The sequence below is a fragment of the Coenobita brevimanus genome, chromosome 31 (assembly GCF_032717465.1).
Source record: "Coenobita brevimanus isolate Jiangsu-jjx chromosome 31, ASM3271746v2, whole genome shotgun sequence".
Taxonomy (NCBI): Eukaryota; Metazoa; Arthropoda; class Malacostraca; order Decapoda; family Coenobitidae; genus Coenobita; species Coenobita brevimanus.
Genome location: NC_136984.1, coordinates 21191233 through 21213732, shown reverse-complemented (window position 1 = coordinate 21213732; position 22500 = coordinate 21191233). Strand labels below are relative to the sequence as shown.

General features: G+C 40.6%; 1 protein-coding gene across 1 annotated transcript in view; it reads left to right on the top strand.

The window, feature by feature from the left end:
* LOC145395518 (uncharacterized) overlaps positions 1-22500 on the top strand; it is a 67689-nt gene that overhangs the window by 3449 nt on the left and 41740 nt on the right. Inside the window, exon 3 of the mRNA XM_080269127.1 lies at positions 915-1041. Coding sequence (XP_080125253.1) covers positions 915-1041 — 127 coding nt within the window. The remainder of the gene's footprint in view (positions 1-914; positions 1042-22500) is intronic.

Genomic DNA, 22500 nt, shown 5'->3' with positions numbered 1-22500 from the left:
CATATGATGAACAGTGAAAGGGCATTTCATAAGCAGGTGTGGAAGAGAACTGGAGGGTTAAAAAAAAAAAAAAAATCTGTTCAGTTTATTTTGATATTCATACACATATTCATCTAGTGGTAATCATTTTTTGTGGATGATTTTTTATTAAAATGCAAACCAAAATGTAAAACCTATTGAGAGAGGTGGTGAAGATATTAGACTGAAAATTACGCCAATAAAAAAATAGGACTACTACAAAGCTCTACTTTTGGGTAATCAAACAAAAGTTACGTGCTTTTGCCAAGATGCTGAACCTTCATCTGAACAGATTTACTTTGCAAATGTCCCTCACATCTTTATCTGTTATGGGGTAACTTTTTTCTGTTGAGCTGGAGAACCACAAATTGCCACGATTGTCTTTCACATCAACTACGGGACTAGCACCCCACTCCTGCAATAATCATGTTGTGTTGTAGGATACATTCAGATTTAGTGATCTATTCAGTTTTATCAGGAAATGTCTAGATTTTATTCACTATTAAATTTTGTCGTAATTCCTAAAGCAAACTCAGGCTCATCTGGGTTTCTCGATAGGTGGTAATCAAACATCTTTTTGCTGGTTCAAACCCCTGTCTAGGGTAAGATGTGTCTTTCATGAAGCAGTTTGTACTCCACCATACTGTTTTGGGCAGCTGTGACTTTCTTAGGAACATTTTTTCTCTCTCTCTTTTTTTAGCGTCAGGATCGTGCCGCCTGCAGTTCCCAAAGGTAACGTGTTGACGTTGCTATGACAACACAAGCCTGCTCGCCTCGAGTACTGACGTTCAAGCTCTCCATCCCACCTCAGCTCTCGATGTCTCCGCTTACCCGCTCGCAGTCAGGATGCACCCTTATGCCCAAATACTTAAGACTCTTTATAACTACTTCCACAGATCCTGTATAAACTCCACCATGAGATGAGCAAGAAGATTTTCAAAACCCTGCCTGGATATATTTCTGAATGTTCTGAGATTTTCAACACCCATATTAATATAGAGATCTTCTCTTCAACACTGGACGGTAAGTTAGTTCTCTCTCTCTCTCTCTCTCTCAGCTGGAATTAAAAAAAAAAATCCATCATCGAGAAGAGCAGGGCTGATTAATATCATATATGCCATCCTTTTCATAAACTCTGGTGCAGGGTTGTTCAAATATTGCCAATCCATTTCTCGGCTGCTCCGGGGACGGCTCAGTCAGCATTACTATGCAGTGTTTATCCACTGTCATTTTCTACTTCACGTTATGTCTTTTGCTGCTTACATTACTTTTTTTTTAACGCTCATGAGTTGCATTGTTGGTTGCTAATTTCACAGAGGAACCAAAGCCTCTTTTCCCCACACCAGAAGAGTGAGCCTTCCCCACATCACAGAAGGAGCTATATATATATATATATATATATATATATATATATATATATATATATATATATATATATATATATATATATATATATATATATGGATCGCTTGGCATATCCCAAGACAGGAGAGAAAATATTTCATTGTGATTTATTATTATTATTATGATGATGATGATGATGATGGTTATAGGAAGAGGATCACCAGGCAGAACACAAACATCGTGGCAAAGTTAGGTCTTTATTTGCTCACGTTTCGGAAAATACTTATTCCATCTTCAGAGCGAAATCTACAATCGAAAAATATACACAGTTAAGATTATTATATGTTATAACGATCAAAACAAGACTAAAAACATGAAGGTACAAAAACGAAGTCCATTAAAATACCGTCTTCGTAAATCAGTAAGTAATAAAAACTTAAATGAATGAGGTAGGAGTAAGAAAGCAAAAGTATCTGTAAAACAGTAAGTGCAAGTAAGTGCAGTACAGTATAAAAAAAACAAAAAAAACACCTAGTGTGGAAAACAAAACAGTTCACAGGAAGCCATGTCACCAATCGAAGGGTTAAAACGATACTGGTACAAAGCTTCCATAATGGGAAGGTCCGTGTCATTGTTGCTACCACCAAGAACCGTGAAGTGGGAATGAGGGAAAGGATGGTCGTGTTGTTGTGACTGGTCCCGTATTGCTGAGTGTGGTGGATTGGTGATTAACTGGCCTGTTTGAACTGAACGACCTAAGTGTTCATGGATTCGTGTCTTTAGGTGTCTTTTTGTTTTACCTATACATGCCGCCCTACAGCTGGCACACGTGAAGAGGTAAACAACGGATGCTTGTAAGTGTGAGGGAATGGTGTCTTTTGCCGTGAAAAAACTCTGGATTGTTTTTTGGGTTTTAAACACAACGCTAAGTGACACTTGTGGGAAGTGTTCAGCTAGAAGTTTTTTAAGATTGTTCCTCAGTGTGAAGCTAAGGGGTCCAGTGTATGTTATGGGGAAGTATACAATGTTTTTCGGAACAGTAATGACTTGGACCTTTGAAGCCGTAAAGAATTTATTAAGGGTCTCACCAATGTAAGCTTCGGTGAATCTTTTGGGGAAACCATTTTTAAACAACAAATCTTTAACAAAATTAAGTTCCAAGGTGAAAAAAATTCGAGTACAACTCAATAGTTCTATGGGTGAGAGTGCTGACTAGATTACATTTATAGGTCAATGGGAGGATGGAGGAAAATTTCATGCATAATCCAGTGAATGTTGGCTTCCTATATAAGGTAATTTCAAAACTATTGTCCCTACGGAGAATATTTATATCTAAAAATGCTAAGCTGTTATTACTTTCTAGGTCACAGGTGAATTTGATGTTGCCATGCTGAGAATTCAAATAACTAAGAAACAACGGGACATGATCAGTAGATCTAAAAACCAAAAAGGTGTCATCAACATAACGACGATAAAACAAGGGTTTAAAATCAGTAGGACACTCAGCCAGCCATCGCTGTTCGTGGTAGCACAGGAAAGCATTGGCTAGTGTTGGTCCTAAAGGTGATCCCATGGCAACACCATCACATTGTTTATATGCTTTATTGTCAAATAAAGATATGTTGTCCATAGTTGCCAGTTCCAGAAGTTTCTTAACCCGTCACGTCCCGAGGTTTTTTGCACCTCCGACACCACCCAATCCCGAGCTATTTTGGAATAATTTTTTTTTGGCTAAAACTTCCGCTTTTGTTGAAAAACAAAGGAAAATCACCAAAAAAGGGCTTACCGTGGTCCATAAGTGGTCGGAACAGGTGAGGTCCCCCTCGCCAGGTATCGTATTCTATCATTGACGTGTGAGGCGCTCACGTTTTCTATGGTAGGAAATATTGGGAAAAACAACAAAGAACACCTCTACATTTATTGAATTTGAACTAATAAACAATAAGTGTAACAATAAAATGAATTTCAATGACATATATATGAAAAATAAGCACTGTACCTTCACATGAGCATAGCGAGTTAGGTCCGAGTGGTAACATGCTATGTGCTAAGTTTCTTATTTCAGTCAACATATAATTTTTTCTACCTGTATACTTCTGTTTTATTGACATTTTACTAATACTTACTGTTTGTAAATGTTTTCAGCTGTTTTCATTCATTACGATGATATGCAGCATAAGTATAGTGCACATCTGCTTACTAAGTGCACTCGCTATGACTCGTATTTCAACATACCCAATTGTTTTATCACTTTCTTATTATTTTATTCTTTACATAGAACCTTTCCTCCACCACTGTAAATGTTTTCAGTTATTTACATTCATTACGAGGGCATTTAGCAAAATGCTAGCGCATACAGTATTCACGTAGCAAGCACAATCTCAAACACTCGTGTTTCATCTTCTACTTTATTTTTTCACTCCAATTATACTTTCCCACTTACATTACACACGTTTACACCCCTATACTGCACTATACATAGTTACTGGCATTATTTATTCTAGTGAGCGTCAGAATATCGCACGAAAATACCCTCGCAATGAATGTTTTGACAAACATATTACTCAAACACTTACATACAAATTTTTCACGTATATTACACACTTTCCCACTTGTTGACTTCTATTTTCATAATTACGGGCCTTATTCATTCCACTGAGCGTCAGGAAATCGCATCTATATACACTTGCTAGGAATATTTTGACTTAGAATATATTTCAGCACTGACAATAATTTGAACTTATATCCGTTTGCATTTCCCATAATAATATTTACATATTTACGGGCCTTATTTATTGCACTGAGCGACAGAATATCGCATCAAAATACCCTCGCTAGGTATGTTTCCACTTACATCATATTTACACACCTACATACTACTCTTGCACTTATGTTATACCCGTATGCACTTTCTACTAATATTTTCAGATCAACAGGACTTATAATTTCACTGAGCGACTGTTTGTCGCATTTACTTCAGAGTTACAGCGTCCTATCGCATTTACACCATATTAGAACTGCATCAAGGTGTGATACTCGCTGAAACATGGGTGAATACAGAGACCCATGTCACACTCGACGCACTCATAGCGGGTGTCCTTCCTCTGTGTGGTGAGTCTCACCCGCGAATTGCTATACACGTGACACCTGCATTGGGGCCTAGGTCTATTTGGCTGGGGAGGGATAGGAGTGGGGAAATGGCTGCCAGATATTCTCAGGAGAGTTTGGGCAATAGGGGCAGTGCGGGTGCGATGTTGGGGCCTTTCAACAGCATACCGTGCAAACATCTCTCTTGTGAGCTCCCTCACAAACCCTACAAAGGTTTCCTGAACTCCTGTTGTCATGGCGTGCAGGTGGTGGCAATTCAGAGCAGTGATATCTAGCAAGTGAAAGAACCGTGGACAAGAGGCTTACTTCTCTATTATGGTTCCACACAGTTGCAAGTATGTTGTTGGCTTTGAAGAAGACAACCTCATTCCTGTCAAGTTTCCGCCCTACCTTGACCATGTGACGCCGGTTCACCTTCACGGTTCCACAGACTCCCGTTTCATGCATGTGTAGATAACGAGCGAGAAGAGGGCTAGTGTACCAATTGTCCAGGTTGAGGACGTGACCACGATGAAGGTAGTCTTCTATCATTGTCTTTACCACTGCTCCCGACAGTCCAATACTCTGATCTTCTATTTTGTCTGTCTGTGCACCAGTGTGCAAGACTATGTCTTGCACATAACCAGTGCTACAGTCACACATAACAAAGATCTTGAACCCAAAACGGTGCCTTTTGCTGGGTATATACTGCCTAAATGAAATATTGCCTCTCCACAACACGAGACTCTCGTCTATGACGAGGTCTCTATAGGGATAAAATGACGAACGAAAGGTTTGCCTCAAGTGATCAAAGACCAACCTAATTCGCCTCATCTCATAGGTGTCGTTCGCATTTTCAGGATCATCAGCATCTTAAAAATGGAGGTGACTTAGAATTTGTTGGAAGCAATTACGGCTCATGACTTGGCCAAATATTGGTGTCAGCATAACAGGGTCCATTGTCCAGTCGGCCGGAATTCTGTTCTTTCGCGTAATACCCATCAAAAGAACCTGCTTGTCGTAAAAGGCGACTAAAAGGGTTGGCGGAGGGTTAGTGCCCCTCCACGGAAAACAACTAACTAAAAAAACAAACAATAAGCCTCGGACAAGAACTGACCAAATGATGACGACCAAAGACCGGACAAAGGACATGGTTATCGGAACTTGGAATGTAAGGGGAGCGAATGATGAGGTGAAAGAGAGAGAGATTGTCCAGGTGCCTGAGGGTGCGAAAATGGATGTATGTGGAATAACTGAAACAAAATGGTAAGGTGAGAGTGTGAGAGAATGGGAGTATGGATGGGGTATATGTGCAGGAGTAGGTGAGAATGAGAGAGCAAAGGAAGGAGTATGTATAGTTGTGAGTAAAAGACGGAAGAGGAGCATAAGACAGTATGGATCAGTTGGGTCAAGGACTGTGTGGGTAAAGTTGAATGTTGGAATACAAATGTGGGCAATTGTGTGTGTGTATGCACCAACGCAAGATCGTGCTAGAAGAGTGAGAGAAGAGTTCTGGACAAATGTAGAAGTGTGCATGGAAAAGTTTGGAAGGAATGAGAGAGTGTTTTTGATTGGTGATACGAATGGTAAAGTCGGGAATGTGAAGGTGGATGAAATAGTTGGTGAGTGGGGTGTGCCTGCTGAGATAGATGAGAATGGGAGTGCGTTAGTGGACTTTTGTGCTGGGAGGGGGTTGGTGATAGCCAATACCCTCTTCAGGCACAAAATGATCCACAGGTATACATGGCGAGTGATGAGAAGGGTGGGTGGTGAACTGAATGAAAGGAAGGCAATGATTGATTATGTGTATGTGGATGAAAGGATGCGAAAATGTGTAATGGATGCAAGAGTTTATAGATGTTGGGGGAGTGGACTTTCTGACCACTACTTGGTGGTGGCCAGAATTAGAATTCAAGTAAGATGGAGGAATAGAAGAAGGGAAAGACGAGAGGAAGGAGTAGTTGCAAGGAAAGTGGAAAGGTTACAAGAGGATGAGAAAAAGGCAGAGTATAAGAGAGAAGTGGAGGTGTTGGACTACATATTATATTTACAAATCATAATAGATAGATAGATAAATAGATAGATAGAGAGACAGATAGAAGCAGGGAGTCAGATGATGAGAAGGTGTTGTGTCTGCGAGAATCGAGCAGTGCTAAACATGCTTACACACTCTTAACACTGAGGAAAGCTGACGACAGCGGCCAGTAAGGAGATGATGCAGTTAGCTGTCAGCAGTCCTCTCGTGAACAAAGACCTAGTAACCATACACACACATATACACACATACTCACACACAGGCTTCTTAAGCTTTCCATCCACGAGGGACATACGTGACACACCCCTGCTACACCAGATTTTAGGAAAGAGAGTTTAGAAGGGGACAAGTGATCCTAGAGACAGGTCACGGGAGAAGGGCTTGGCAATTAGAGAGAGAGACAGATAGCGAGACAGGGAGGTAGCATCCCGGGACTTATACTTCGTTCCGTGTGAGAGACTTGTTAATATTTCCAAGACAAATAAAAATAGTCCCATACTATTCTTTACCTCTCCTGTCACTACATGACAAATGGGGAAGCTACTACAAGATATAAAAGCCGCTCGACCACAAGTCTAAAATATATATATATAACTCAACTACAACTCAAGCGCAAAGAACCACAAGGTATTTTATGACACAAAGTCATTTATGACATTTGGTAGCAGCGAACGTATACGAACCTCGTCTACGAATCAACATTCAATTCCTACAAAATATCAAGATTGAAAACAAGAATACCTCTCACAACCAACAACTCACAAATAGCTCCTGACACTTCTCTCCAACCAGCCCCCTCTGTCTCCCAGATCATCATGCTGATGCAGAGGTCAAGAGATCACACGACGCCTTGCAAGTAGTTTAACAAAATTGATACAATATTGCAATTTCTATGACGACCCAGCAAAACTACGGACATCGTCTCCCAATTAAAAGCAAACTTCTACAAAAGCAGGCGAGACTCTACAAGATTAGCTTCAGTTCTACAGTGAATCCCGACAAAATACAGCCTACAATGCAAATAGTCTACAAGTCTACGAGACAGTTCTATAATCTTCACATAACTTCAAGCAGCAACAAGAAGAATATAAAACGAAGCAAGTAAAGAGGAGGAAAAACCAAAGCAACAAGCACACCACTCTCTCCCTCCTGACCCAGAGGTCAAGACACGCAGCAAAACACCAAGTCCATATTCACAACTCGTCTTACTCACCCGTCTTAACTCAAGTTACTCATCGCTACTCATTCACTCACCACAGCTACCAGTGTGGGAAGCCGACGTCACCATGTGCTGAGATGACATCACAACGCGAGTCTGCCATGCCAAGCAACGTGTGACTGACACCAGGCACTTCTCACCCACTACTCATTACTCATTATTCACATAGCTCCTACTCATACTCATTTATTTTCACAGTTAAGTTGGAAATTCGACGTTCTATGCTGAGGTTTGCCTGGGACAGCCGTTAACCACTACAAATAACAGGCCATGGAATTTCCTGAGTAATATCGTCCATCAACACACCACTAGAATTATCAAGAGATCTTCAATCAAACCTGTATTTTCTTCCGAGATCGACTTTTGTATCGACACACCTCTGCGATCTGTATCAAGTGGGTAAAATTATACTTGCTCATTTCTTCTCAGTGCTAAAATTAGCTATATTCAACTTATTTACTCATCTAGTTTGCTAGGACATAAATAAACAAGAGGCGTATTTCATAACACCATATCTTAATGACAGGAATATTTTTGCCACCACCCACGTTAATACCAGATGACACACAAATTGCCACAACATCAGACTCACAATTAAGAGACAGCCCACCCCTTGTACAAACCTCACCACACGCAAAAGATAAAGAAACAAATACGGGAGTTTCAGATGATGAGTGGGAAACCCCTTCAGACATAGAGAGTGTGGACTTTGCAGCTGCCTTGCATACGTATGCCAATATACTTAACAGGGTTCACCGGTCCGGTCATATATATTCCACCATTCCCTCACACAACGATAAACACGTACAAGTTGAATTAACAGGGCAATCATTAAAAATGAATCAAGAATCAAATACCGTTGATCTAAAAACCACACCTCACGTTTTTGTGTATCACGAGGATAAGACTGCCCCAAAATTCTCTGGCACAGACAAAGATCGCATTGATGTCATTTCATTAGTCAGTCAGTGCGAACAAATGTTCATCAAGCGCCACATACTAGATGAACAAGAGAAAATTGCTATTTTTTCATCTTGCATAAGCCAGGAAAAATGTCCAGCAAGCAATTTATTGCGCTCCGATAAGCTACATCGTGCTAGGACATGTGATGAATTTAAAACTGAATTTCTGAAGAAATTTTCTGGAGGTATGAACTTCTTGCCAGGTATAATTCCAGAATTACATAAAATTGTAGATCTTGTAATGGAGCACACTACAAACCATGTGCTCAGTAAAATAACTGCTGATGTCTCCACAATCAAGAGAACTCTATTAGCTACTCTGGAGAATTCTAATTGGATAACAGATGATGGAAAGATGTCCCCAGACCTCGTCGTGGACATCATTGGTTATGTAGCTGCCTTGTGTAAATTACCTGAGAGGACCCTCAAGATCGCCAAGACGATTGCGTACACCCCAGGGATGTGCTTGCTAGACTTAATGAACGAGGTAGAGATGCAGTGCAGTAAAGCAGGTGTGGTCGACACACATGCACATTCTAGTAGAATGAGGGTACCTGAGACAGTATCAGCTGTGAAAACATCTACACCGACCCCAAACAGAGAACAAAATCGATCGCGACCAGAAATGAGGCAGCCCAAACAAACAAAGACGCCTAGAAATCGTTCCCACACGCCTTCCTACAGGCAGTTTCATAAGTTTTCGCGCAGCCCGAGCAGGTCTCGCGCCATAAACAACACTTCTTATGGGAAATCACCTCGTAGGTCACAGTCAAGGGATAGGTCCATTCTATGTCATTATTGTGCAAAACCAGGACACACAAGGTATGAATGCTTTATCAAGGCAAAAGAGGATAAACAAAAGACACAAGGATTTGGTCCTTACTGTAGGCATCATAGATACCAAGGGCACTGGACTAGTGATTGCAAAACTGTAGAAAAAATTGTGTCTATGTTCAAATCGGGGGAAAGACCAAGTCATGACAAAAAACTAACAAACGTAAAGAAGAACAAGTTTAAAATTCACATAGGAGGCATGTTGGGAAATGAGTGTATCTTGATACCAGCTGTATGTGAGGATCAAAACGTTTCCTTATTTTTAGATACAGGCTCTCCAGTGAACTTAATAACACATGAAGAACTAAATAGAATTCTTAAAAATAAAAAGAAAGTAACTTTCCTGGATGAAGCTGATTTAGTTTTATACACAGTAGATGGCCAAGAGATTACAGTGAAAGGTATGATAAGATTAAATCTCAGTTTCACAGAAACTACAAGACCATTCTCTGCATTTTTCTATATTGTTGAAAACTTAGCAATTAAAGCTCATATGTTACTGGGCTTAAGATCCATGAGAGCTGAGAACATAACTATACTCCCACAAATGAATGGAATAGAGTTTGATAATGAATTCATAGAGGAAATAACTTCAGAGCCCTCACCGATTGGTAGAAGAGAGCCAAAAAGAATTGGTAATATTAAAGGCTTAAACAAACATACACAAACAGATGAGTGTATAGATCCACTTACACCAGCAACCCCATCCTCCAGAATTAGTGACCCAGATAACAGTACTGATTTATCAATTTTTCCAGCCCATCTCACTAATGATTTAGTTATACCACCTAATTCACACATGAAGGTTACCATAAAGAGCAAATTACGGAATAGCACTGTTCTTGTCTTAGAAGAATTATGTAAAGTAAAGGGATTGTCAGTAGAAAACGCATTATGTCATACAAACGACGAAGGGCTAACTCAGATATTCATTATTAATCACATGAACGGGGAAGTGCAGTTGAAAAAGGGAACTTGCATAGTTAATATTGAAAAATGTTTCGCCCCTGTGAAGGAAATAAATATTGGTGGAGTAACAAGTGAGATAAAATCTACGGATAGAGAAAGAATAAAAGAGAATTTAATTCACTCAGGTGAATTTGACGAAGAAAATGATTTGTTAACCCTGCTGGAAACACACAGGGACACCGTTGCATTGCCCGAAGAACAATTAGGGTGTACTAACTTGATTAATCACATGATTAATGTGCACCCAGAAACACCACCAATTTTCGTACCAGCTTACCGCATACCACACTCCCAACGTACACTTGCAAATCAGTATGTCGATGAAATGTTAAAGCTTGGAATTATTGAGCCTTCAGTTTCTCCGTGGAACGCCCCCCTTTTCTTTGTGCCCAAACGAAATGGAGAAATGCGTGCAGTAGTAGATTACCGTAAACTAAATAATCACACAATACCAGACAGATTTCCCATGCCATTGCTAAGCGATGTTCTACAGAATATTGGTCCTGAGAATAATATATTCTCGACCATCGATCTCCTAAACGGATACTATCAGATTCCGGTATCTCAGGAGTCACGTAAATACACTGCCTTTTCAACAAACAGAGGCCATTATCAATATACAAGAATGCCAATGGGACTGAGGACAGCCTCAGGCACGTTCCAGCGTCTTATGAATTACGTATTGTCCGGAATTTTAGGACAAGGAATATTTGTTTATCTTGACGATATTATTATCGCAACGAAGAATATTAAGGATCATCTCAGGAAATTAGACTTACTCTTACAAAAGCTTAGTGATGCTGGATTAAAAATTAAACTTTCTAAATGCAAATTTTGCTTTAAGGAAATAAATTTCTTAGGCCACAAATTAAGTTCTGATGGTATTCACACCACTGATGACAAAATACAGGCAGTGAGAGATTTTCCTGAACCCACTACGACTAACGAAGTTAGACAATTTTTAGGTCTGGCTGGGTACTATAGGTCATTCGTACCACAGTTCTCTCATATAACCTTCCCTCTATTCCAACTACTCAAAAAAGATGCTGTATTCCAATGGGAAGAAGAACAAAAAAGGGCATTTAACAATCTACAAATTAAACTAACAAATGCACCTTGTTTAGCATATCCGGATTACACGAAATCATTTCTTATTTGTACAGACGCATCAGTTAAAGGATTAGGGGCTGTACTGATGCAGGAAGATAAAAGAGGAAAGAATCAACCGATTGCATTTGCCAGCAGACAAACAAGAGGTGCGGAGAAAAATTATTGCACTACAGACTTAGAGGCACTTGCAGTGATTTTTGCATTACAAAAGTTTCGAGATTTGGTATATAGTTACGAAATCCACTTATTCACCGACCATAAACCACTGGTGGGTATGTTTAAAGAAAAACTCCTTTCTGGGAGGAGAGCAAGATGGAAATGTACAGTTGAAAACTACAATGTACAAATTCATTATCTACAAGGTAAAATGAACATAGTAGCTGACGCATTATCTAGGAACCCGAACACAATTCAGGTCGCGGCATTAGATCTCAAAGGAAATATCCCAAACCACGAGGATATCGCAAAGGCACAAAGACTTGACCCAATATGGTCAAAAGTAATATACAAGTTAGAAAGTGGAGATAACATACAATTACCCAAACTTCATGTCCCACTTGAACAATTCACAATGGTCAGTAATAAATTATACAAAATTAACTCTAAACAACCAAAACGCCAAAGAAATACTAACCAGTTGGTAGTACCTAATGACATGATACCCCAAGTATTACGATTGATACAGACAGCCCACATGCAGGACATCCTGGAAAGGATAAGACATTCAACCAAGCCCAGCTATTATATTACTGGCCTTCATTACGAAGAGATATAAACAATCATATAGACAGATGCGAATCATGTGCGAAACACAAAGGATACCCAATCACACCTGCACCGATGGGTAATTACCCTGTACCACATCAACCATGGGACGTTGTCGCTGTTGATTTACTCAAGATGCCATTATCATACAATAATAACCTATACTTATTCGTAGCAATGGATCATTTTTCCCGTTATGCCATTTTAGCTCCAATTAAAGATAAGACAGCAGAGACCGTAGCAAAGGCAATAACAGATAATGTAATATGTCGCTTTACTACCCCAAAGGTATTAATAAGTGATAATGGAGGAGAATTTAATTCTGAGATCTTACAAGAAATATGTAAACAATACAACATCAAAAAGGTTAACGTTTTGGCCTATCACCCAGCATCGAATGGGTTGGTAGAGAGACAAAATAAAAAGGTATTAGATGTGCTACGACACATTCTCAGTGAAAATTATGCAAGCTGGGATGATTGGATTCCCAGAGTATAGGCCTCAATTAATGGGTCTATAAATAAATCCATTGGTGACACACCACATTTCATTATATATGGCACAGATAAAAAATTACCATAGAGCTCCTAGAAGGTGACAGCATGCCTAAATACAATTACGATGATTACTCTAAACTCCGTTTACGTGAATTCCAGGACATTCACAAAAGAGTGAAAAAACAATTAACGATGTCCAAGGAAGAAATGACGGAGGCATTTAACAAGAAGGCAAAAGATTCACCTATCAGCTTAGGAGACATTGTTTACGGAGTCATTCATACGAGAGACAATAAATTATCCCCAGAATTTGAGGGCCCATACAGAGTAATTAACATAAAAGCAAACAAAGTTTTAATAAAGTCACTTTCAAGTGGCGAGGAGAAACAAGTTCATATTGACCATTTAAAACGAGTTTCAAGGGAATTATCACATAATTATTCAGCCTCGGATACAACCGAACAGGTGAACGTACCTCAAGAAACCAAGCAAGAACACAACAATGATTACAAAAAGAAATTAAGATCATATACCAAACAATCGAACATAGGTGCAACTATTCCAATAAAATCTACAGTACATCATTTACGAGAATTAAATATCGATTTAAACTCCTTCTATAAATGAAATAACAGTCAACCGTAACGCACATCATCACAATCATCAACCACAGCTTTATAGGAAATCAATAGATTTTTTTTTTTTCGGTAGGTTACGATGAAGGGACTTATGCTATGGATTCTCCTATACAAAGTAAGAGTATATGCGCACCTAGACCCCAAGCATATAGTACGACAAGGATGCCTCATAGCTCCAACGGCCACGACTACAGTCGTTAAGGACGTCATGAGTACTGAGATAAGTCTAGATTACTTGTATGACTTACCTACTTATCTAGAAAGACTTGCGACGCCGATGCAAACTCTGGACTTCAAGATAGGGAATTATGTTTCACAAGCACATAACACCAAGGAAGTGCATGAAATGGTGAAGTTAGCGAAATGGAAACTAGAACAGGCGAAGTCAGCTATGTTCGTCATGATCCAAGATCTCCCATCTTATGGACCGGAGGTACTGAGCGACAGGAACAACATCACACGTACTCGCCAAAAGCGCGGTTTGTTCGATCTGGGTGGCGCAGTTCTTGGGAACATCTTTGGATTGGCTACAGAGGATGACCTTAAAGAAATAAACAACAAATTTAATAAGATAGCTCAGGTACTAACATACCAAGATAAATTCATCACAGGACAGAACTCAGCAATGAAGACAATTGTGAAAAATCTGAAACAAGCAGAAAACGTAGCTCTCGAGAGTGTAGATAAAATAAATGAATTAGAGGGCAACGTTACTCTTTTCCAGCACTTCTCCATCATCACAGAACATATTGACACGATTCTACTACAATTAGAGAACACTAGAGATCGTTTCAGGGCACTTATGCAAGGAATTTCGAATGCTGGTGATGGCAAGATCACAAATGACTTACTCCCAGTTCATGAGCTACGTCAGATAGTTAGTCAAGGCATACATAAACATAAATTGAAGCCATTGTTCCGCAGTAGGGAATTTTTGCAATATTACCCGTATTTAGAAGCAACACTAACACCAACATCAGTGGTAGTTCATGTACCATTCATCACTGAAGACCTGTTCACAGTATACCAAATACACCCTTTCCCCTATAAAAATAACAACACTTTGGTCATCATCAACATCAACACAGACACCGAACTCATCATGGTCTCCAAGAGACGGGACACTGTCACTTTTGCAAGTGAGTCAACGATTGAACGAAACTGCCGCACATCCTTACATGCTGTTCATCTTTGTCCTGCGTACATTTTCACGTTTCAGCCTACTGATACGGTCCCTTGTGAAATGGCTATCATCAGCAATAACAATATTCATCATCATTGCAACTTCACTTTTGCTCCAGATAAACTTGTACACCATCAACGCATTGGACACTCACAGTTTTTTTTATTTCCCTCATAACACATCAGTTTACATAGTCTGTCCAGATATACCACCATCTCATACATCAGCCTCAGGATTATACATAGCACCAGACTACTGTGCGGTATTTACACCAGCCATGTCTACTTTATCCACCATCAATCACTATGCCATTCTCAACCATACACACAAACATTTCCACCCACTGCCTAATATGAACTTAAACATGAGCACAAGTATTAAGCTGACTTCACCTAAGTTTGAAACTATGCAGCTGATCAATGAAACAATGAAGCCCTGGGAAGATTTGAGTTTGAGTATGTTCAACCCATATTATGTGTATGGCCCAGCACCTACTGTCCTTATAATCGTCTGCATTGTAGTTGCAGTACTGCTGTTCGCAATGCACAGAATGCTGCAAGAATTGCTAATTTGGAGTCATTATTTAGTGGGGGGAGAGTTAACATCACAGTTAACCACCCTGAATAAAGTGTATATAATTTGTATATTGATATATATATATATATATATATATATATATATATATATATATATATATATATATATATATATATAATAATACAAAGAAGAATGACCCATATATGGCAGACCAGTACCATTATCTTTAAATGAAATATTAATAACTCTTACAATAATCTTAATTTTAAACTATTTTTATTCTTGCATGTATGCATTTCACTATAATAACCCAAATACATACTGTATTACAGTTAAATAATTTACTTTAATGCATTTATTCAAATATGTATACAACTTATTTAAAATGTAATATTACTGAATAATCACTATTTACTATGAATAATATATGTATACAATATTCATACAATTATGTTACTTTACAATATTATGTATTTCACTTAATTAGCTTATAAGTTCATTATAATGTGTATGTAGTATGTATTAATATATTAGGACTATTAACTGTCGATGGTACGCCATTTTCGCGCGGCCGAGCAGATGTTGGACTACATATTATATTTACAAATCATAATAGATAGATAGATAAATAGATAGATAGAGAGACAGATAGAAGCAGGGAGTCAGATGATGAGGTGTTGTGTCTGCGAGAATCGAGCAGTGCTAAACATGCTTACACACTCTTAACACTGAGGAAAGCTGACGACAGCGGCCAGTAAGGAGATGATGCAGTTAGCTGTCAGCAGTCCTCTCGTGAACAAAGACCTAGTAACCATACACACACATATACACACATATTCACACACAGGCGTCTTAAGCTTTCCATCCACGAGGAACACACGTGACACACCCCTGCTACACCAGATTTTAGGAAAGAGAGTTTAGAAGGGGACAAGCGATCCTAGAGACAGGTCACGGGAGAAGGGCTTGGCAATTAGAGAGAGAGACAGATAGCGAGACAGGGAGGTAGCAACCCAGGACTTATACTTCGTTCCGTGTGAGAGACTTGTTAATATTTCCAAGACAAATAAAAATAGTCCCATACTATTCTTTACCTCTCCTGTCACTACATGACAAATGGGGAAGCTACTACAAGATGTAAAAGCCGCTCGACCACAAGTCTAAAATATATATATATAACTCAACTACAACTCAAGCGCAAAGAACCACAAGGTATTTTATGACACAAAGTCATTTATGACAGAGGAACGATTGGGCAAATATGAATTGGAGCAGATGGGAGACGTGGAAGCTGTGTGTAGGATATTTACAGAAGAAATATGTGCAGCATGTGATGTGGTGTGTGGAAAGAAGAGAAGACGGAGGGGGGTGCAAGGAACAGCGTGGTGGACTGAAGAGGTGAAATAGTCTGTGGCACAAAAGAAGAAAGCATACAGTGAATGGATGAGAAATAGGGGCGTGGAAGAAGTTGAGAGGCGGAAGAGAGAGTTTTATGTAGAAAGAAACAGAGAGGTGAAAAGATTAGTAAGAGAGAGTAAGAAGAGAGTGGATGAGGAATTTGGAAGGAATTTGAGTGTAAAGTGGAGGGACTGTAAGAAAATGTTCTGGAAAGAGGTGAAAAGAGTAAGACAGGGTGGAAGTGAAGTTAGCAGGGGAGTGAAAGATAAAAATGGTAGATTACTAGTGGAGAAGGGAGAAAAAGTGAGCAGATGGAGAGAACACTTTAAGGAATTGTTGAACGTAGAGGATGGAAGTAATGCGAGTATAAGTGGCTGGGGAATGGCTGGGAGAAGGAGGGAGGTGAGAAGACAGGAAGAAATCAATAGGATAGAAGTTGTGGAAGCAATGAAGAAAGTTAAATTGGGGAAAGCCCCAGGAATTGATGGAGTGTGTGGTGAAATGCTGAAGCATGGGGGAGAGATAGTTGTAGAATGGATGTGGAATATGTGCAGATTGGCCTGAGAGGAAGGTAGAGTCCCGGAGGATTGGAAATCATGTATAATTATTCCCTTGTACAAAGGAAAAGGGGAAAAAGAAGTGTGTGGTAATCATAGGGGCATTTGTCTTCTTAGTATAATAGGAAAAGTGTATGGTAGGATACTTATTGACAGAGTTAAAGAAAGAACAGAGAAATTAGTTGGAGAAGAACAGGGAGGCTTTAGGAAGGGAAGAGGTTGTGTAGATCAGATATTCATTCTTAGATCTTTAGTGGAAAAGTTTCTAGAGAAGGGAAAGAAGTTGTATGCGGCTTTCATGGATTTGGAGAAAGCATATGACAGTGTGGATAGACAAGGATTGTGGAAAGTGTTAAGAATATATGGAGTAGATGGGAAGTTGTTGAATGCTGTGAAGAGTATGTACGATGGTGCGAAGGCTGCAGTGCGTGTGGATGGTGAACTAAGTGAATTTTTCTCTTTGAAAGTTGGGTTGAAACAGGGATGTGTCATGTCTCCATGGTTGTTCAATCTGTACATGGATGGGATAATAAAAGAGGTACAAGGTAGGGTAGTGAATGTTGGAGTGGCCCTGGTGAGAGAGGATAGTGTTTGGAAACTCCCTGTACTGTTGTTTGCAGATGATACTGTGTTGTTGAGTGAAGATGAAGGGGAGCTGCAAGGCTTGGTGGATGAGTTTGGGAGAGTGTGTAAGAAACGGAATCTAAAGGTGAATGTAGGGAAGAGTAAAATGATGGTCTTTGAGAGAGGTGAAGTCAGTGAATGTACAGCAAGGTTGGATGGTGAGGAATTGGAAAATGTGAGTACGTTTAAGTACTTGGGTAGTGTGATGAGTAAGGATGGAGGTTTGGAGGGTGAAGTGCTTGAAAGGGTACAGCAGGGAAGAAAGGTTGCTGGTTGTTTGAAAGCAGTGATAAGAAACAGGGAAGTGAGTATGGAAGTGAAAAAGTTACTACATGACAGTGTTGTGATACCAACTCTAACGTACGGAAGTGAAGCTTGGACGTTGTTGGAAGGACACAAGTCAAGAGTGAGAACAGTGGAAATGAGTTATTTAAGAGGAGCCTGTGGAGTCACATGGAGGGACAGGCTGATGAATGAGGATATAAAGGAGAGCTGTGATGTTGATGTGGATGTGATAGGAAGCGTTATGAGGAACACACTGAGGTGGTTTGGCCATGTGAAGAGGATGGAGGGTGAAAGACTGACGAAGAGAGTGTATTTGAGTGAGGTGGAGGGGAGAAGAGGGAGGGGAAGGCCGAGGATGAGATTAAGGGATAGGGTGGAGAGGTATATGAGAGAGGGGGGTGTGAGTTGGGAGCACGGCAGTGAAATGGTGGGGGATAGGGCGACTTGGACGCGATTTGTTTGTGGCCACCCCAAACGGGATTGAGGCGTCTGGCAATAGATAGATAGATAGAAAAGAACCAGGGCAAAAAATAAGAACATTTCTGAAAGGGAGTCAGGGTAATCGTATATGATAGAATGCCTGCTCCTTGTTCCCAATCTTTCACTCTCAAGGCGCTGGGTGCTTGCAAAAAGGTTGGTTTGGTGTTCAATGTGCTCCACAAATGCCTCACTAAAAAACAAGTGGAAAAAATCAAACCTAGTGGAATTACGGTGAATTCCTGGAGCAATGCAGCCAGCGCGCCCCTGCTCAGTGAAGGGGTGAATGAGGGGAGAAAAATCACTCCCATCCTCCCAGTTCCATCCTACAAATCCCTCGTCCCCATCATTCCCATCAGAGCCTTCGTCTGGGTGGGGAGGAGATGCTGGTGGGGAAGATTGGGGAGAAGGAGTGCGGAGGGCTTCCCCACTCGCACTCCTCTTCCCTCTGCCTTTACCCTTTCCCTTTCCCTTACCCTTACGGCGTTGAGGAACATTAGGGGGCTGTGGGGATGAAGTTCGGGAATACTGGGGAGCATAAGACGTGCTGGGAATTGGTTCCTGCCCACCTTCCCCCTCCATCACAACACCACGTGATTTTTCACGCACCCTCACTCGCCCACATGTTTGGGGATATTGGGGAGCATAAGACGTGCTGGCGAGTGGTTCCTCCCCACCTTCCCCCTCCATCACAACCCCACGTGATTCAGGACGCACCCTCACTCGCCCACGTGATACACCCCGCCGTCTCACACCACTTAGGGAGAGCGATGACTCACTCCCGCCACTCTCACTTTCCATACTACTCCCTGCACTTTCCCTTTCACTCCCCACTCCCTCCACGGCACTTCCTACCTCCCCAAACAAAAAACTAGGCCCATACCTGCTCGTCCGACGTGGTGTGCGCTCGGGGCCACAATGAGTAATTACCTCACGTCCGCACCACGTGGCAGCACATCCCACGGCTCCGTCCTCGTCCTCGTCCTCGTCATCAAATTTGGGCTCTACATCACGTTGGGGCTGGGCAGAGGATGTTCCTCGTTGTTTTTTGGCCGGCTGCCCCTCTCTAGCTGCATGGTAAGTCACGTACTGCCGCTTCCTGGGGGACGGGACTTCTTCATCACTCCTGGTGGTTTCCTCCTCCTCTGGCTGCATTATTTTATCAACTCTCTATGTCACCTAGCTTTTTGGTCTTACTACTCGTATAATCCTTATAAACTCAAACAAGCACTTTCCAAGGATGAATTTAATGCTTTAAAAACGATATCTCAGAACAAAAACGTTATAATTACAAAACGGGACAAAGGCAATGGTGTGGTACTATTAAACAAAGCTTCGTATTTGCAGGTGTTAGATATTTTAGGTGAACGTACAAAATTTGTGCCTGTAATGGAAGACTTATTCACAGTAATACTCAGGTGTGAAGATAAAATAAACAGATTTTTACGCACACTTAAGAGTAAGAACATCATTAGTGACTGTTTTTTCACAACTGTATGTAAGTGGTTCAAAACCTGGCATACTTTATGGCCTTCCTAAGATTCATAAAGAGGGTGTCCCTTTACGTCCCATCCTCTCTGCCATTGGTACGTGTAATTGCGGCTTATCAAAATTCCTTGTCCCATTGCTATCACCCATTATCACCAAAGAGCATACTGTGAAAGATTCTTTTAGTTTTACTAAAGAGCTGATAAATAAATCCTTCGGTGACTGTGTTATGGCCAGTTTCGATATCAAGTCTCTCTTTACGAACATTCCTGTTGCTGAAACTATCAACATTTGTTTGGATCGTTTATTCTCCAGTACTCATAACAGTAATGGATTTGATTCTACTCAGTTTAAGAAACTTCTGGAACTGGCAACTAAAGACAACATAATTTTATTTGACAATAAAGCATATAAACAATGTGATGGTGTTGCCATGAGATCACCTTTAGGACCGACACTGGCCACTGCTTTCCTGTGCTACCACGAAGAGCGATGGCTAGCTGAGTGTCCTACTGATTTTAAACCCTTGTTTTATCGTCGTTATGTTGATGACACCTTTTTGTTTTTTAGCTCTACTGATCATGTCCCGTTGTTTCTTAGTTATTTGAATTCTCAGCATGGTAACATCAAGTTCACCTGTGACCTAGAAAGTAATAACAGCTTAGCATTTTTAGATATAAATATTCTCCGTAGAGACAATAGTTTTGAAACTACCTTATATAGGAAGCCAACTTTCACTGGATTATACATGAAATTCTCCTCCATCCTCCCATTGAGCTATAAATGTAATCTAGTCAGCACTCTCACCCATAGAACTTATGAGTTGTGCTCGAATTTTTTTCACCTTGATCAGGAACTTAATTTTCTTAAAGATTTGTTGTTTAAAAATGGTTTCCCCAAAAGATTCACCGAAGCTTACATTGGTGAGACCCTTAATAAATTCTTTACGCCTTCAAAGGTCCAAGCCATTACTGTTCCGAAGAACATTATATCTATCTATCTATATACCTAGGCTGCTTCCCCCAAGCAAAGGGAGGTAGCCAAGACAGGACGACACACTCCCCATTTACTCATACATTCAAACACATTCATTCGCATCTTAGCCCCAAAGGGGAGAATGGACAGATCCTCACCGCACCACATCGCACAAGGGTCAACTGCGCAGTGCAATCAGTGACATCCGCAGCAGGGCCCGACAGCAGAACTGGTTTACCCCTGCCACATCATAACAGACCCATCCCCTTACCCACACCTGACCTGACCAGCTGATCAGACCGAATGCGGGAGAATATCCCCTCAGGGCTGTGTCATCACTTATTCATTCACAATTTCTCTCCATTTATTTCTGTCACGCACAGCCACTCTTCCCTGCTCAACAGACATCCCTCTCGCATCCAACGCTCTCTTCACACTGTCCATCCACCCTAATCGTGGTCTTCCTCTCAACCTTACACCTCTCACATCAGATCTAGTTATCTTTTTCACCAATCGCTCATTATCCATTCTCTCCATATGCCCAAACCATCGCAACACCCTCTGCTCAACTCTACCAGCCATCTCCCGAACAACTCCAGTTCTCCTTCGCACTTCATCATTTCGCATCCGATCCATATGCGTCACTCCACATATACTCCTCAGACACCTCATCTCCATTACATTCAAACTTTTCCTCTCTGCTACACCCATATTCCATGTTTCAGCCCCATATAACGCAGTCGGTACCACAACACCCTCATACAGCCTTCTCTTTACATCCATTCTAAGCGAACGACATTTAAACACTTTTTTCATTCCTCCCAGCACCTTTCCTACTTCATTTATTCTAAACTTCACTTCTGCATCTATTCTTCCATCCACAGCAACATGTGACCCTAGATATTTAAAAGAATCTACCTCCTCAAGCAACTCACCATTCAAAACTATATTCATCCCCCGACCATCTATCAACCTCGTACACTTCATCACTTTACTCTTATTCTCATTTACTTTCAATTTCCTCCTTTCATACACCCTTCCAAACTCCTCTACCAACTGTCTCAATCTCTCCTCTGAATCAGTCACCAGTGCAGTATCATCTGCAAACAGCAGCTGCTTCAGATTCCACTCTCCACCATCAACATTCACCAGACTCAGACTTCCACCTAAAACTCTTGCATTCACCTCCCTTACAACACCATCCATGTCAATATTAAACAACCAAGGCGACATACACCGGACCCCTTAGCTTCACATTAAGGAACAATCTTAAAAAACTTCTAGCTGAACACTTCCCACAAGTGTCACTTAGAGTTGTGTTTAAAACCCAAAAAACAATCCAGAGTTTTTTCACGGCAAAAGACACCATTCCCTCACACTTACAAGCATCCGTTGTTTACCTCTTCACGTGTGCCAGCTGTAGGGCGGCATATATAGGTAAAACAAAAAGACACCTAAAGACACGAATCCATGAACACTTAGGTCGTTCAGCTGAAAC